The 14,628-nt window shown below is 44.6% G+C and overlaps 1 protein-coding gene across 1 annotated transcript in view; it reads right to left on the bottom strand.

Annotated features, from left to right (window-relative positions):
* bchs (WD repeat and FYVE domain containing 3 bchs) overlaps positions 1–14,628 on the bottom strand; it is a 245,728-nt gene that overhangs the window by 7,618 nt on the left and 223,482 nt on the right. Inside the window, exons 64-67 of the mRNA XM_075687061.1 lie at positions 7,984–8,275; positions 1,685–1,863; positions 962–1,172; positions 399–510 (exon numbers count right to left, since the gene is read on the bottom strand). Of these exons, the coding sequence (XP_075543176.1) occupies positions 399–510; positions 962–1,172; positions 1,685–1,863; positions 7,984–8,275 (794 nt within the window). The remainder of the gene's footprint in view (positions 1–398; positions 511–961; positions 1,173–1,684; positions 1,864–7,983; positions 8,276–14,628) is intronic.

Here is a 14,628-nt window from a genome sequence, read left to right as displayed (position 1 = left end):
GGCTCAAGAGGTGAGCTGTCATGGCTGCAAGAAAGGTGGTGACCCTCTCCCATGCAAGTTTAAGCAAGGCTGGAGAGGAGTGTCTCACATGTGATTAACCTGTCAGACCCTCTCACTCACTGCCACTTATATACACTGTCACTAGCCTACTTTCCATGAGAAACTGTAATGTCATCCTCATTTTATGAAACACGAAAAGGAGCAAGAATGCTGATACTTCCAGTGGCTTTATTTAACCTATGGAACCAGTGGACCACTGCTAATATGCAAGAGTGCCAAGAGCTTGTTCCAGTGAAATGCTGTAATGGCCATACCAAACCAAACCCTAACTCCAAAGCTGAATTTTTTCACAAGGTGAATCAATTCTGGCATAATAATTTAGCGCCACAGTGACTTACTTAGACACAGCCAAAGCAGTGACGGCTGCGGGCTCATTGTTGTCCTTTCTGTCAAATGCAGTGTGCATGGTCAATTTACTTCGAAACACAAGTTGGCATGACCACTTGAAACCTAAAAAAAAGAAGAAGAAGAAAAAGAAGAAGAAAACCAGAGTCAAATATGGTACAACTTGAAAGAATACTTTTCAAGAACAGGTCACAGTCATTCCAAGCACATCTGCAGCAGGGAGGACAATGCAAATTAATATTGTTATACTAGCGAGTTCCAAAATATAGCAAGACATTTCTACATAACACCACCATGAAACAATATATGCCAAAATTTTTATAATTTATCTACAAGCAGCTTAGCAACCCTATAACTGAAATGCCCAAAAAGAAAAGGGAATGCATCCTTCCAAGTGGCTTTGTCCAGTCAACGGTGTTTGGCATACAGTCACACCTTCGCTGCAAGCTATCAGAATGCAAAAAGCACTACCTCTTACCAATTCTGTTTTTTGTCTTCTTTTCTTCTTTGTCAAACTGTATCGCTAAACTACCTTAACCAGCCTGACGCTACTCACCTTCTCTCAGTATGTTCCTTCTTCGCCTAAGCTTGCGGACGTCAATGCTCTTGTTTGCATCAAGTGTATCCGTCTCATTAATCATCACAAAGGTATCAGTCAGTGAGTTCTCCGACTTGCTGATGCGAAGTGCAGCCCCTTTGGAATCTTCAGCTGTGCACCCACCGGTGCTCCTTGTATCCTCAGGAATGGTCAAAGTTGACTTGGTTACCTATAGAATTCATAATGGGAGACTCGATGTCAAGGTATGCATTGTTAATATGCAAACAGCTTCACTACCCAGTCATGTTACTTTCACTGCTTCCCAAGCAACTTAGGAACACAGACTGAAATAATAAAAAAAATCCAGCCAGCAAACCTCCCATGCCAGACATTGTATGCATAACTAAAGCAGAACAATATCAGGTATTACCTATAACTGCCCTTTGTCCCCCCCCCCCCCCCCCATTCTTTTCCAAAGTATCACTACCTTTGTTTAAATCGTAAAAAAACATAAATAAAAGAGCATCCCATGCAAACACAATAAGTGCACCCTAGTTATGAGTGCACTTATACTTCTACCATTAATATCAACAACCAAAAATTAAACACTGGCTACATATTCATACCATGCTGATAATGGTGTCAAAAAAAGACGAGACCGAATACTGCTTCTACAGTGCTGCTGTGAAAATGCTTCTTCCCTTCTACAGGTTGCTGATCCAACAAGTGCAATGGCATCACCTGAGTCTCAGCTTCAGCAGCTGCCTTAGACTGCTGCTGGGTGCTGAGAAGGCCCACCACAGTCTTGGAATGCTGCAGTAAGGAAGGCCGGCGGTCCTGGGAGGAGCGCCTCCAGCCACTCTCACCACTGCTACCAGAGAGTGGGGAGGTAGCCCCTCGGCCATAGCTCTTGACAGAGTCTGGAAAAGTGGTGCACAAGCTTCTTTTCACACATCAAAGAGACAGAAGAAAAACAACCAGCATAAACACCTTTTCAATGCTTATTTAAGCAATGACCAACAAACATGTTACTAATCAAGTGCTGTTACACAGCCTACTAACTCCCGGTTGCAGCCAAAGAAAGTGTTTCTTGACTATATGAAGTTTCATAAATCCTAACAAAAAGATGCCAGCAAAAAATAATATGTGGATCCCACACACTGTGGGAATCGACGTAAGCGAAACTTTCTATGCTGTTTGCTTTGATTGACGATAATTAGCGGTGATGTGGACGGCAAATGTATAATTTCTTCAGTGTTTAGTCCGATACGAGATTGGCGAGTTGATCTTAAACATTACGTTGCATGCACCACTGCCGTTTGTCTGCATAGTACACAGAACACACAGGGAGACTGGCTTGGTTGACACATTGTTGTGCACCATTGTTCCTAATCTCTGAGAGGGTTAAGCATTATCATTGCCTCACATGGCACATCACATCGTGGCAGAAGCATTAAACTTTGATTGAATTATGTGGCTGCACGTGCCAAAACTACAATCGGATAATGAGACATGCCATAGCGGCAGACTCCGGATTAATTTTGACACCCAGGTGTTCTTTAATGTGCGTCTAAATCTATGTGCACTAGCATTTTTGTATATTGCTCCCGTTGAAATACAGCTGCCATGGTCAGGATTGAACCTGCAACCTTGAGCAATGCCATAGCTGCCAAACTGCTACGGCGGGCATAGAAGTGTTGTAATGACGTATGACTGCTTCTGTAGTGTCGCCTCAACCCCTATGGTGTTTGAATGTGACTTTGTGGCTGCGCACCCTGCATCAGTTGTCCGCTTGACAAATTTGCATGGTGTTTATTTTTCAGAAATAGCAGAAGCATACCTTCAGTTTGCTTGTAACCACTGTTTCCTTGCCTTCTCAATTCATCTTTTGCCCCTTTCCCCCTCTCCCTCTGTATGGGAACTGCGAGAGGGACCAGGCTGCTATTCATTCATTTCACAACTGTGTCGGTTCTACCCATTCTCTGCCTCCTTTCCCCCTCCTCTCTGCAGTTCTATCTACGTCCCATCTGGACTTGCACGTTAGTAGATAGGTAAGTGCTCCAGTTTCTGGAATGCTTTTGAGGGGGGGTCACAGATAATTGCAGCTGTAAAAAGGTTAATGTGATGACACCCAAGGAGCTCAAGAGGGTATTGTGCACATGTGATGCGGTGAAAGGTCCAAACGAGTTTCTTGCGACGACTTTCCTATTGGCCACACTCCTGCCATGTGTATACGAGGGTCGTCCAACTCAATCCGAGACTTCGTTTTCTTTCCAGGTTTAAATGGACACCTAGGCTGGAGGTTTTGTATCCAATAGAAACTGGCACCTGTGTCCTGTCGCCAGTAGATGGCACTCATTTTCCACACTTCTGAATAGACTGTTATTCAAGATGGCGGACAACAGACTGAACGTCTATGTGGAACAGCGTGTTGTGATTAAGTTTTTAGTGAAGGAGGGCATGAAACCTGCTGAAATTTACAGAAGACTTCAGGCTCAGTACGGTGATGAGACACTCAGTCACAGTAAGACATTTGAATGGTGCAAGCGCTTCAAAGATGGCCGTATCTCTATTACTGATGATCCCGGTCGTGGTGGATCACAACCCATGGTAGTCATTCCTGAGAACATTCAGTGCCTAGAGCAGCTGATCGTGGACAATCATCGCATATCCTGTCATGAAATTGCAAAGGTGAGTAACCTGTCGTTAGGAACAGTGAACACAATAATCCATAATCATTTGTAGTTCCAAAAAGTGAGTGCATGCTGGGTCCCAAAGCAGCTGTCTGCTTTTGACAGACACAGAAGAGTTGAAGTATGTAGAGAACTGAAGGAACGCTCTGAAAAGGAAGGGCCAGGATTTTCTGAATCGCATCATGACATGTGACGAAACACGGGTTCACCATTTCACCCCAGAATCCAAAAGAGCATCGATGCAGTGAAAGCATATGGAATCACCACCTCCCAAGAAATTTTGAACAGTTCCGTCTGCTGGTAAAGTGATGGCAAGTGTATTCTGGGGTAAACGGGGAATTATTCGCATAGATTTTTTTACCCCATGGTGTCACTATCAACAGTGAGTACTACTGCCGTGTTCTGCGTGATGTGTGCAAGAGTACAGAAGAAACGTCCGGCTTTGATCACAAAGGGCATGGTCTTTTTGCAAGACAATGCACAACCGCATACCGCTCAATGCACATTCCAAACAATCCAGGAACTTGGCTGCCAGATATTACCACACCCCCCCCTATAGTCCTGACTTAGCACCAAGTGATTTCCACCTGTTTGGGCCCCTCAAGGAATTGGAGGAAAACATTTCAACACTGATGATGAAGTGAAGAATTGTGTCCTACAATGGTTCCGTCGTAATAATAAATCTTTCTATGCTGAAGCATTCCAGGCGTTAGTTAAACGCTGGGATAAGTGTGCAACTGTAGCTGGAGGTTATGTGGAAAAATAAATCCACTTTCCACACTTTGAAATTTGTTCTTTTATTTGATTAAAAAAAAAATCCCGGATTGACCAGAACGACCCTCGTACATGCACTGAACCAACCCCTGATGCGGCGTGCAAGATGGAGGCGGCAGCCTCGAGTGCCTCGAGCAGCCAGTCACGCGGTAATTTTGCATGCATTTGTGGGCTTCTTTCATGCTAGGAAAAACACTTTTATGTAGCACGTATTGAGCAACAGAAAGCTGTATCGGGAGTTTTTCATGTCGCTCTACAATTTTCCCCTTGACACTTTTCATATAATTATACTTGAGAAGTTAATTATTTAATTAATTAATTAAGGCTAATCATCACATTAGGCCGAATGAAAAAAATAAGCTGAGTATCTACAAGCGACAGCAAACAACATTACCTTGGTTCTGACCAGCTATGTGGCAATGAAATATTTTAAACTTTGGCTAAAGTTAGCTGGGACACCCTGTATATACAGTCAAACCATGTTATAACTAAGTTACATCGGCCACAAAAATACCTTTGTTATAAGTATGCACACAAATATCAAAATTTAAAAAAAAAAACGTGATCAGGCCTATGCCTAAGAAATGCAAATGGGGTGCCTCCAACGACCGAGCAAAGGGTCTGCTGCAGATTTTAATGGCCTGTTGGCATTGTGCCGTGCCGATATGGTGCATGGGATTAATTACATACATGCACACTGCACCACCACGAAGATGCAACTGTGCAATCAGTGTTACCATGCAGGATTGGTATGTTGGCTTGCTGACTGCGGTGCAACCAAGCCAAGCCACTGCCGACAGACTTTTTAGACATAGAGAGGACTACATGTGGATGCCTACTCCACTACTACAGCTGTCAGTCTAGCCTGTGCATCTGACCTTGAGGTCTATCGCCGATAAGGTCTACAAGTGCAGACATAAAAAAAGAAAGAGTCAACCAAGAGTCAACCAGTACTAATGAAGGTCGACGTACATGGTACGTGGTTCAAACGATTTGATGACTAAATGTTGATTATCTCTACATTTTGCCTCTTTCAGTCTTTTTAATTTCATTACCTGCTCATTTCCTATGTTACCATATTTGCACAATTCTACCGCACTGCCGATTATAATGTGCAGTTATATTACCGCCCAAATATAAAAAAAAAATAGCTTAGTGCCGATTCCACCGCGCACATCAAGTAACGAAACCTGAGTCGACGTGTACCGTGTTGAAACAATATTACGGAACAATACAAAGGCACACAGACATGCACACAACTGAACTTTAGAGGGTGGTGCCTATCAGAGTCTGCCGACCCCGCCTTTTCGCTGTCTACCGACCACAGAAAGTCATCTTCAGTTCCATTTAATGCATTAGAAATGCCATACTCCTGGAGGCTTACACAACCATCATCTGCGGAAGGGCATTCCATGCACCATGGGCCCAGCTTACAAGGTCTCCGACCGTCACTTTATACAAATGACCCATTTGATAACAGTGTGGCTAGCTACCTTACGTTGAGCTTTTCTTTAAGTAAGAATCAGTTTCATTTTTTATTTTGAGTAGAATCATTTACGATTGTAATGTGCATGCAAATTTGAAGCACCTTTCATTAAAAAAAGGAAAGAGTGCGTTAGAATCCTGCAAATATGGTATTTGCATTATATTCGCAAGCAATTATGTCGAACTAGTTTTTCTCGACCGTCGACACTAGGTTGACACATCTTTTGACCAAGAGGCCAGGTGGGCCAATCCTGGACATTGTGTACACTATGGTGCAATGGGGTTAATTTTAGGTTGTATTACCACTAATTACATCCACATAATTAATTTTACCTACTTTACTAATTCTCACTTAGACCTACATTTTGATGCCTTTTGCAACTCGCTATGATGCTCTGGAGACGCGGAAGGGCTGTTTTTTTTCTGTAAGTGATTACAAGATACCTACCCAGATCCCAGATACACAAAACCTGTGCGAAGTCAGCAAAGAAGACCTCGTCTTCAAAACAAGCACGCTGCCAACACTTTTTGGGCATGGAGGGGACTCCACATGGATATGCACTCAGCTACTACTGCTGTCAGTCTAGCCCATGCATCTGATCTCACGCTTGATCGTCAATAAGGTTTATGAGTGTGAACATACTAGTAGTGAGGTTCCCTCTAAGACCATTTAGTTGAGAGTTGGCAACCTAAGTTGCACTTTCGTGCCAGTTGACATAGTGGCAACTTTGTTCATGGCTGCCATGTTTGCGGCAACACCCTAGTGGATCATGCTCAAAAATCGATAACACATTTCATAGTTACAGAACCGGCACAGCCACTTCTACTGTTCAGTTTAATGTACGTGTGCTGAGGGAAAGCTGCCCTCATAATAATTGAAAAGTTGCAATACCTTCCAGCTGATATGCTAAATTCAGTTGCTACAGATGGCAGCAGAGGGCATCCAACATGGAAGTGTACATAAAACAGGTATTTAAACATAGCAGCCACACAAAAAATAAGTCTACTAGGAAAAAAGAAAAATAAGATCATAATAAACGGTGGGGTGCGGGGGGGGGGGCACACTGCCATATGACATCTGCTCGACAATTAAGAAAACCAATAACTGCATGCTAGCACGGTTATGGAGCAGATGGAGCATTTGAGCAACAGCAACAGCAAACTAACTGAAAAGCCGTATTCTAAACTCCCATCCACTTATCGTCAGACCAAAACTGTATGAGTACCTCTACTGGATAATTTATACAGGCATGGCCGCTGGATAAAAAAAAAGGTGAGGCCTGCAATGTCAGACGGGCTGCAATGGGAGCAAATGTCTCAGTTGTAGTTGCATTCTCGGCCGTTTTTTGGCTGGGCCGAACGGCGCTAGCTCTCGGGGACGCGACACATCGGTTTCCACGGGCGACGGCATTCGAAGCGCGTTCCTTGCGCATTTTCTTTGCCGATCCCAGACAACAGACCCCGACTGGTAGCGCCGTGGCGGATGACAGCGTTTTCGGTGAATGCGGCAGGCCGCACCTTTCTTTTTTATCTAGCGGCCGTGATACAGGTACCAAACACACGATCATCTCCAGTTGGTATACAGGAGATGCTGTCAAAACTCAAGCTCAAATTTCCAGTCAGGACACAGCCAAAAAATTTATTCTTGCAGCACAATGCCAGGCTTAGTACTACCTGAAGACCATCTTGACAAATCACGAAGTTTAGTTCGACGGTACAGCCTCTTTGCCCAGCCAAGATACAGAACCTATGACTCACTACAGTTCATTCCGATAGATTTTTCAGGCATTAATGCTCTGTGCACATAATAATCCAAATGCACAGCCAGCCGTGCACGCTATGAAGAATCTCATGACCTGCTTTATTAAGAAGAGTTGATCTGCAGGTTCCATTGCAGTTTCCATAGAAACAGACAAGCATAATTTCAGGAGCCACTTTCGTATATAACTGGTTTCAGGATGTGGCATTTCATTTTCTGAAAGTGGTTAAACTGCCGTTCTTAACTCTTGAATGATGCTGATCATTAAATCAAACACAATTTTTTACCCTTTAAAGAAAGAAAAGAGAACAGTGCATTGCAACACTCACCATCATCCTCTGAGAGCGAGCTGTCTGAGCCACACTTGATGAGCACAGCAGCAGAAGTGTGCTGAGTTCGAAAGCTGTCCACATCATCTGTGTCAACTGCACTGAGCTTGCGAACTATCCTCTCGGCCATTGTTTCCTGCTGTGGGGCTGGCTGTGTTGGTGGAGGGGAGGAAGACTTCTCGGGTGTTGTGGCTACACTGGGCTCTTCAACAACAGCTGGTGTTACAGTTGTGCTGCTTTGGGCTTGCTTTTTGCTCTCTATGGGGATTTGCACGTAGTCGGCAGACCACATCTGTAAGTTGTCCACCAGAGTGTTACTATTAGATCTCCAAAACAGGGTGTCATCGGCTGCTTCTTTAGAGCTGGTTTTGACAAGCACCAGGATATTCATTTGAGGTATAGTGTATAATATTTAATAGGATTACAGTTAAAGCACAGAAGCAAAGGCAAAAATATAAACAACAAGAACAGAGGAAACAGATACACACCTAAACACTATTTGTGGTTTGAACTACAAGTAAGTTCAGTTAATGTGGTTGCTGTGTTATGACATTCAAGAACAGCCAATAATGTTTGGCTGTTCTTGAAAAGCTGCAATGTCTATGGGAGTTAAACTGTAATCCAGAAGTATATGTTGCTGGGCTAGTCGGTTCATACTGCTGAGTAGACCATAAATATCATATTTACGGTCTATGCAGCGGGGTTAAACTGTTTTGCACTCGAACGCCTTAAGCCGCCAGAACTCAAAACAATATTTAAATATGATGAACCAGCATCCATATCTTCTGTGACTGAAATATCACAGCCATGTTGTAAGTAAAGCCCATTTTCAAAACCAGACCTAAGTTCTACATGAAAAATCATAGCTAGTAGAACACTAAAGATAAAAATCTAAGAGGCCTTAACCTGATATCCTTCTACAGTCGAACCTGGCTATATCGAACTTGCAAAAAAAATGCCTATGAGTTCGATATAGGGCATAATTCAATATAAGCCTGCTAAAGAATTGGATGCCATAAAAGCACATATTTATAAAATCACTTTATTGATGAAACTAGCTTAGTTTTGCATGAAATAGTCCTGTATTTTCTTCTGCTTGGGCAATTTCGCTGCCTGCGATGTACATACTTCTCCACATTGTCTAAAGGGTCAGAGCAGTTGAGGCTGCAACCTTTCACATTCGTGCAGAAGCACTGGACTAGCGCGAGTGCAACAAACACCTTGGGGGGTGTAGGCAAAGGACCATCGTTGCCTTCCTCATTGTGGCCATTTCCCCTTGTGCTCGGTACAATGTCGGCAATGTAGTCTTCGTTTTTAGGCTCTCCCGTGGTCATGGCACCATCATCTGCATTCACAAACTTGTTGACCGTTGACTCGTGAACGGCTTCCGGAAATTCTGACAGCTCGCTCCAAACTTTGGCTACACCGGCACCGGCTTTGTCGCACTCATCAAAATTGACAGTAATCACTGGGAACACGGAAGCCGGCACGTCTGAAGCAATTTCAGATGAACCACTTGTACAGCATGGTCCTTTATGAAAGGGAACACGTGAGCGCGTGGCCTGTGCTCTGCGGAGGCTGCTTAGAGCGCCAGCAACAGGCAGCAAGGGGAAGCATGTCGGCTTGTAGTGTCATCTATTGCAGGCCAGAATAACCAGACACAGTTAATAGGCTAGCGGCTGCTGGACTGCCCCCCACGCCAGCTGGATGCACAACAGGCGGGGGCTTGCAACGCAGCGTCTCCTGCTTGCAAACTGCACTCGGTATGCTAGCACAGTGGGAACGTAGAAATACCGACATATGCCCGCTGGTTAATAGGCTCTGTCAGCGTTTGGCACGCCACAGCAAGATCTGTCTGCTATGCGAAAGGTGTAATGCCTTGTATCTGCACGAAAAAGTGTAATGTGCGAAGTTACGACATTTAATCATTATAACAGCGTAAATGTAGATGATTGGAAGCTTTATAAGCAATCAGGAACAATTGAAAAAAAAAAGAACTGATTTGAGATAATAACGATAGAGATACATAGGGTCCACGAAAATGCATGGGGAAGCCTATACAGTGAACTCTCACTTGAGTGAACTTAAAGGGACCGAAGGAAATAGTTCACTTAACTGAAAGTTCATTAAACTGAATATGCACTAGACCAACATAAGACATGGCATACAGAGACACAAGTTTGAAGTGAAATTCATGGAGCAAAAGACATGCCATCCATAGTGTTAGAAATGTGTGAAATGTAATTTGTACATATAAATGAAAAACACACCACGTGGGTCGTTTGTGTGCATACACGGAACCGATGAGATCGGAAAGAAACGACGACCATGCCACGACTAGCCTGTCGGAAAAAAAACACACACCACGTGGTTTGTGGTGTGACAGATCGCCGCTTTGCTCTGGCAGCGTTGTAAGTGCCAGCGATGTTACTTTGTTAATGGCCTCCGAGACTACATGCTTGCTCGTTTTGTGCATGCGACCTCGGAGGCCATGCCTTGTTGCCGTTCGTTTTCAGCGCCGCCGCTTTGCCCCAGGGGCGCTGTAGCGCCAGCGACGTTACATTGCCACTGGAGCGGCGGTTTGATGAGGGCGGGCATCGGTTGCGCCTGCAGTGCAGTGCAGTGCAAGCCTTGGTCCTCTGAGCGAGTTCGTTAAACTGAAATATTGACTGTTCCAAAATTCGTTTAAGTGAAACATTTTTGCATAGAATCTATAAGAAAACTGCCGAGGATTTTTAAAAAGTTCGTTATTCTGAAATATTCGATAAACCGACATTCGTACAACTGAGAGTTTACTGTAGTAGGGGTGGGCCAACTTGAAATTTGGGAGTGGGAAAATTCGAAGTTTGGGGGTGGGCCAACTTAAAGAAGTACTGACACAAAAATTTTCGATCTTATTTTTTCTGCTGCAATAAGTAGCTAATGACCTAGTAATCACCGCGCAAAACAGCATTGGCTTCAGAGCGCGACAGGTATTTGGAGTCTTGTTTGTAGCAACCAGTCTAAGTTTCGGTTTGAAGAGCAACGAGATGGGCCGAAGAAGGAATGTAAACACAGCTGGACACGTGATCGCAGAAAACTGTGACGTGCGCACGCCAGCCCGCTTGCCGGCGCGAGAGCCTCATCTTGCTCATTCGTCTGCTACACCTGCACGTGCTTTGCGATTGTATTGGACAAACTTCATTAAAGATCCTGCTTTGCGATGTCCTCGCCATCATCGTCGTCCTTGTTTTCATTGTCCAGTGGCGACTATTTCATGACCAACCACATTTGATTGGATTCACTACAAAGCAGTGACTTGGAAAGTGCGGCTAGCGACAGCTACCAATATACATGTGCACTGGTACAAGTAGTACGAGCCATTCGCTGAGGGCGCTTTGGGAATTAAGTATATTCCAGAGCAGGACACAAGGCGAGGTAAAAGTCGACACAGAATCAGGCTTGGGGGACGTAGTCTTGGTGGAAGATCATTGGACTGCTCTAAGCTTGGCCTGTTTTATTTATACCAGGCACGCTCAAAATGAAACGAGCAAATCTGGCTGCTCTTCAGCAGGGTCCATTCTAAGTGTCCAGTGGTGCGCACGAACTCTGACCACTTCTGCCGCCTATCGACGCCGACGGTATAGCCAACGAGCAAGCCAAGTGAGTTGGCAATCGCTGGGAAAGGGTATATTAAGCCTAGCTCACTAGCCATCGGATCCGAGCTGACGGCCCTTGCGAGCCGTCCGCAGCTGGTAATAAACCATCTATACTCTTCAAAACAATAAACGTCTGCACATTTATGTCGATCATAAGTGACAATACAATTAGTCTTCCCGACACCATTGGTAGCGATGAGAAAACACGCTAGCCAGGCGAGCCGCTTCGCAGAGACGAATGCAGTGGCGGCTGCGCTGACCGCTTGCGAGTCAAAATCACGCCAACGATTTACTATATCGCGCAACGTTTTACAACATGCACACTTTCGAGGTCACTTTATGAGTTATTTCGTGTCAGAAACAAATTTTAGCTGATTTTTTTGCTGCCTTCAGCGGTGAGGTCAGCATTATGACAAGGAACAAAAAAAAAAGACAAGACACCAAGACAATCGGAGCGGCGAGAAACTTGCTCGCAGGGCCCGCCTCAATGACAGCGCAAACTTGTGACGTAGCGTTTTATTGGTTGTTCACATTCCTTTCTTGTTGTCGATGTCGTGAGGTGCTGCGTTTTGCGGTTGGCTGCGCGCACATACTTTAAAATTGATTTTAAATATGTTCTAAGCTGTATTCGCCGTTGATATTTTGCAGACGATGTGTGTGTGCCCACATAAATCGATCTCACACGTTAACTTGACTTCAAAATTTTGTGTCAGTACTCCTTTAAATTTGGTAGTGGACCAAGTTGAAATTTGGGGGTGCGCTATCTTAAATTTGTGGGTGGGCCAACTTGAAATTTGGGGTTAGGCTTATGCCCACTTTGACAACTCCAGTAGTTTCTGGGTACTTTTTTGCAGTAAGGAGTTCTGGCTCCCCACTCCCCCGATAGTGTGAATAAACTTCACCTGATTCAGAGCGGTTTAGGAGAGAAGCGCACTCAGGTGAAATTTTAACTAGGTAAGTAATTGATTACAACGAAGGCGCCGAATAAAACAACGGACGAAGGAAGGCGACACAGGACAACCACATAAGCGCACTAACAACTGAGCGTTTTATTTCTTGACACAGGAATAAATAGCTGCTGCCAAGAATCAAAACAACAAGAAAAAAAGACAGAACATTGCCGTCATCTGCATCGCACAACAAAAACACGATACACAACAGCTTCTAAGCCTCGCTTTCAAGATACGCCAGTTCCTTTGTCGATAGAGAAACTGAGGGTTGACTGACACAAGCATCACCACGCTTCTTGATCTCAAGCGCTTCCAATATCTCTCTTGTCATTTGATCATCAGCTCTGTTCAAAACACAGGTCCTATTAAAATCTGGAATGCACTTGTGAGCCTTACAATGAGCACTAATGTGACCGGAGAGCTGGTTTTCCATCTTATATCGATGCTCATACACTATGTCATTCAGACATCTGCCCGTTTGGCCTACATATGATGAACCACACGACAGGGGAACCGAATGAACTGCTTTCTTTACACATCCGACAGTATCCACATGCCAGTACTCATACATAGTCATAAGGCATTCATATATACATACCTCCATAGGACCTCATGTATACCTATGCATGTGGTGCATCATGTCACGCTTTACAGACAGACAAATGGATGGACGGACAGCGTTCCAAGGGAAGTAGCCATAGAATGCTTACGCATTAATATAGTTATGCCAGGAGTACCAAATAACTACCGCGTGTATGTTGGCACTTTCACACTTCCAGTGTGCTTGCATACCAAGAGCGGTTTGCTAGCAGCAGACGCGCTGCAGGCCCCGCTCCTTGCGCAACAGTCATGCGAGGGGGGTGGGGGGGGGGGGTTCCAGCTAATTCTAGCAGGCGCTTGCCTATCGCCTATAGATGACACCACAAGCAGACGTGCTCCTCCTTACTGCCACTTGCTGGCGCTCTAAGCAGCCTCCGCATAAAGCCCCTTAAACTTCGTAAAGTAGCATCACACTTTGATGAATGCTGCCTCCTCCTCGCGCGCTCTGGCCGAGGCCAATGCCGTGTCGCTATTGGCCTAATGACATCAAGTGGGCCCTTGTGCCGGCTTCGTTTTTTTACAGTTGCGCTTCAGCACCATTTTCGCTTGAGAAGCGTCTACGGAGTGGCAAAGAGTGCATGTTGGCACCGTTGCTATTCTGTGTTGTTTAGTTTGTGAATGCATTGTGGCATTCGCAAATTCACAATTCCCATTCGCAGTTTTGTGGCAAGTGCGACGTCGCTTCACGGCATTTTCGATCACCATAACCTGCTGTGCCTTTGTGTGCCAAAATAATTTCAGAAAAGACAAGAAGCTCTTCTCGACACTGTCTGGTAAGTGCTACGGGTTAGCAAAGACGTGTATTCATCGAATTGGGAGGGAGAACTTCAGACCAACATTCTCCAGACAAGTGTACGAGGTAGTTGCGAGTCTCTCATAGTATAGACCTAAGCGACGTGTACTTTGCTTGTATAAGCAGTACGTGGTCGTATTTGGAGCGCTTAATTGCACTGTACGCCAACAGTCTTAAATTCGCAGGCATGCAAGGCTGCGTACGAAAACGTGATTACGAAACCTTTAGGATTCAGCGCATTCCTTTTGACAAAATTTGAAGCTCGAGCGTGAAAACTCATCTTAGGAAAGAAACTCTCTGCATTTTGTGTTACTACTAGCCTTGTTTAGAGCGAACAGCTTTGTTTGCTTCTTTTGTTCGTGTTCATCAGTGACGGTCGCCCAGTTAATTTGCGTTACAAAGGAAAAAGGAAAAGAAAAAGGAAAACAAAGAAACAAAGAAACAAAGGAAAAGTGTACGTGCTCTCCCGAAACTGCGTTTGTTGCCGAACAACAGCATCATAAGTCTTTGAGATGTACGTGTTCATTCGTGTCAGCTTTAAAGTGTGGGTAGGTTAAGATGCGGCAGTGGAGCACTCGCAAAGAAAACGTGCGGTCGCCCTCTCATTCACTGGCTGGTTTAGTTGTCATTTGCTTACTCGTTTGTTCAACTATTAGCTCGTTCT

The sequence above is a fragment of the Dermacentor variabilis genome, chromosome 1, assembly GCF_050947875.1.
Source record: "Dermacentor variabilis isolate Ectoservices chromosome 1, ASM5094787v1, whole genome shotgun sequence".
Classification (NCBI taxonomy): domain Eukaryota; kingdom Metazoa; phylum Arthropoda; class Arachnida; order Ixodida; family Ixodidae; genus Dermacentor; species Dermacentor variabilis.
The sequence above is the reverse complement of the archived record's forward strand: the minus strand, read 5'-3'. Positions and strand labels throughout refer to the sequence as shown.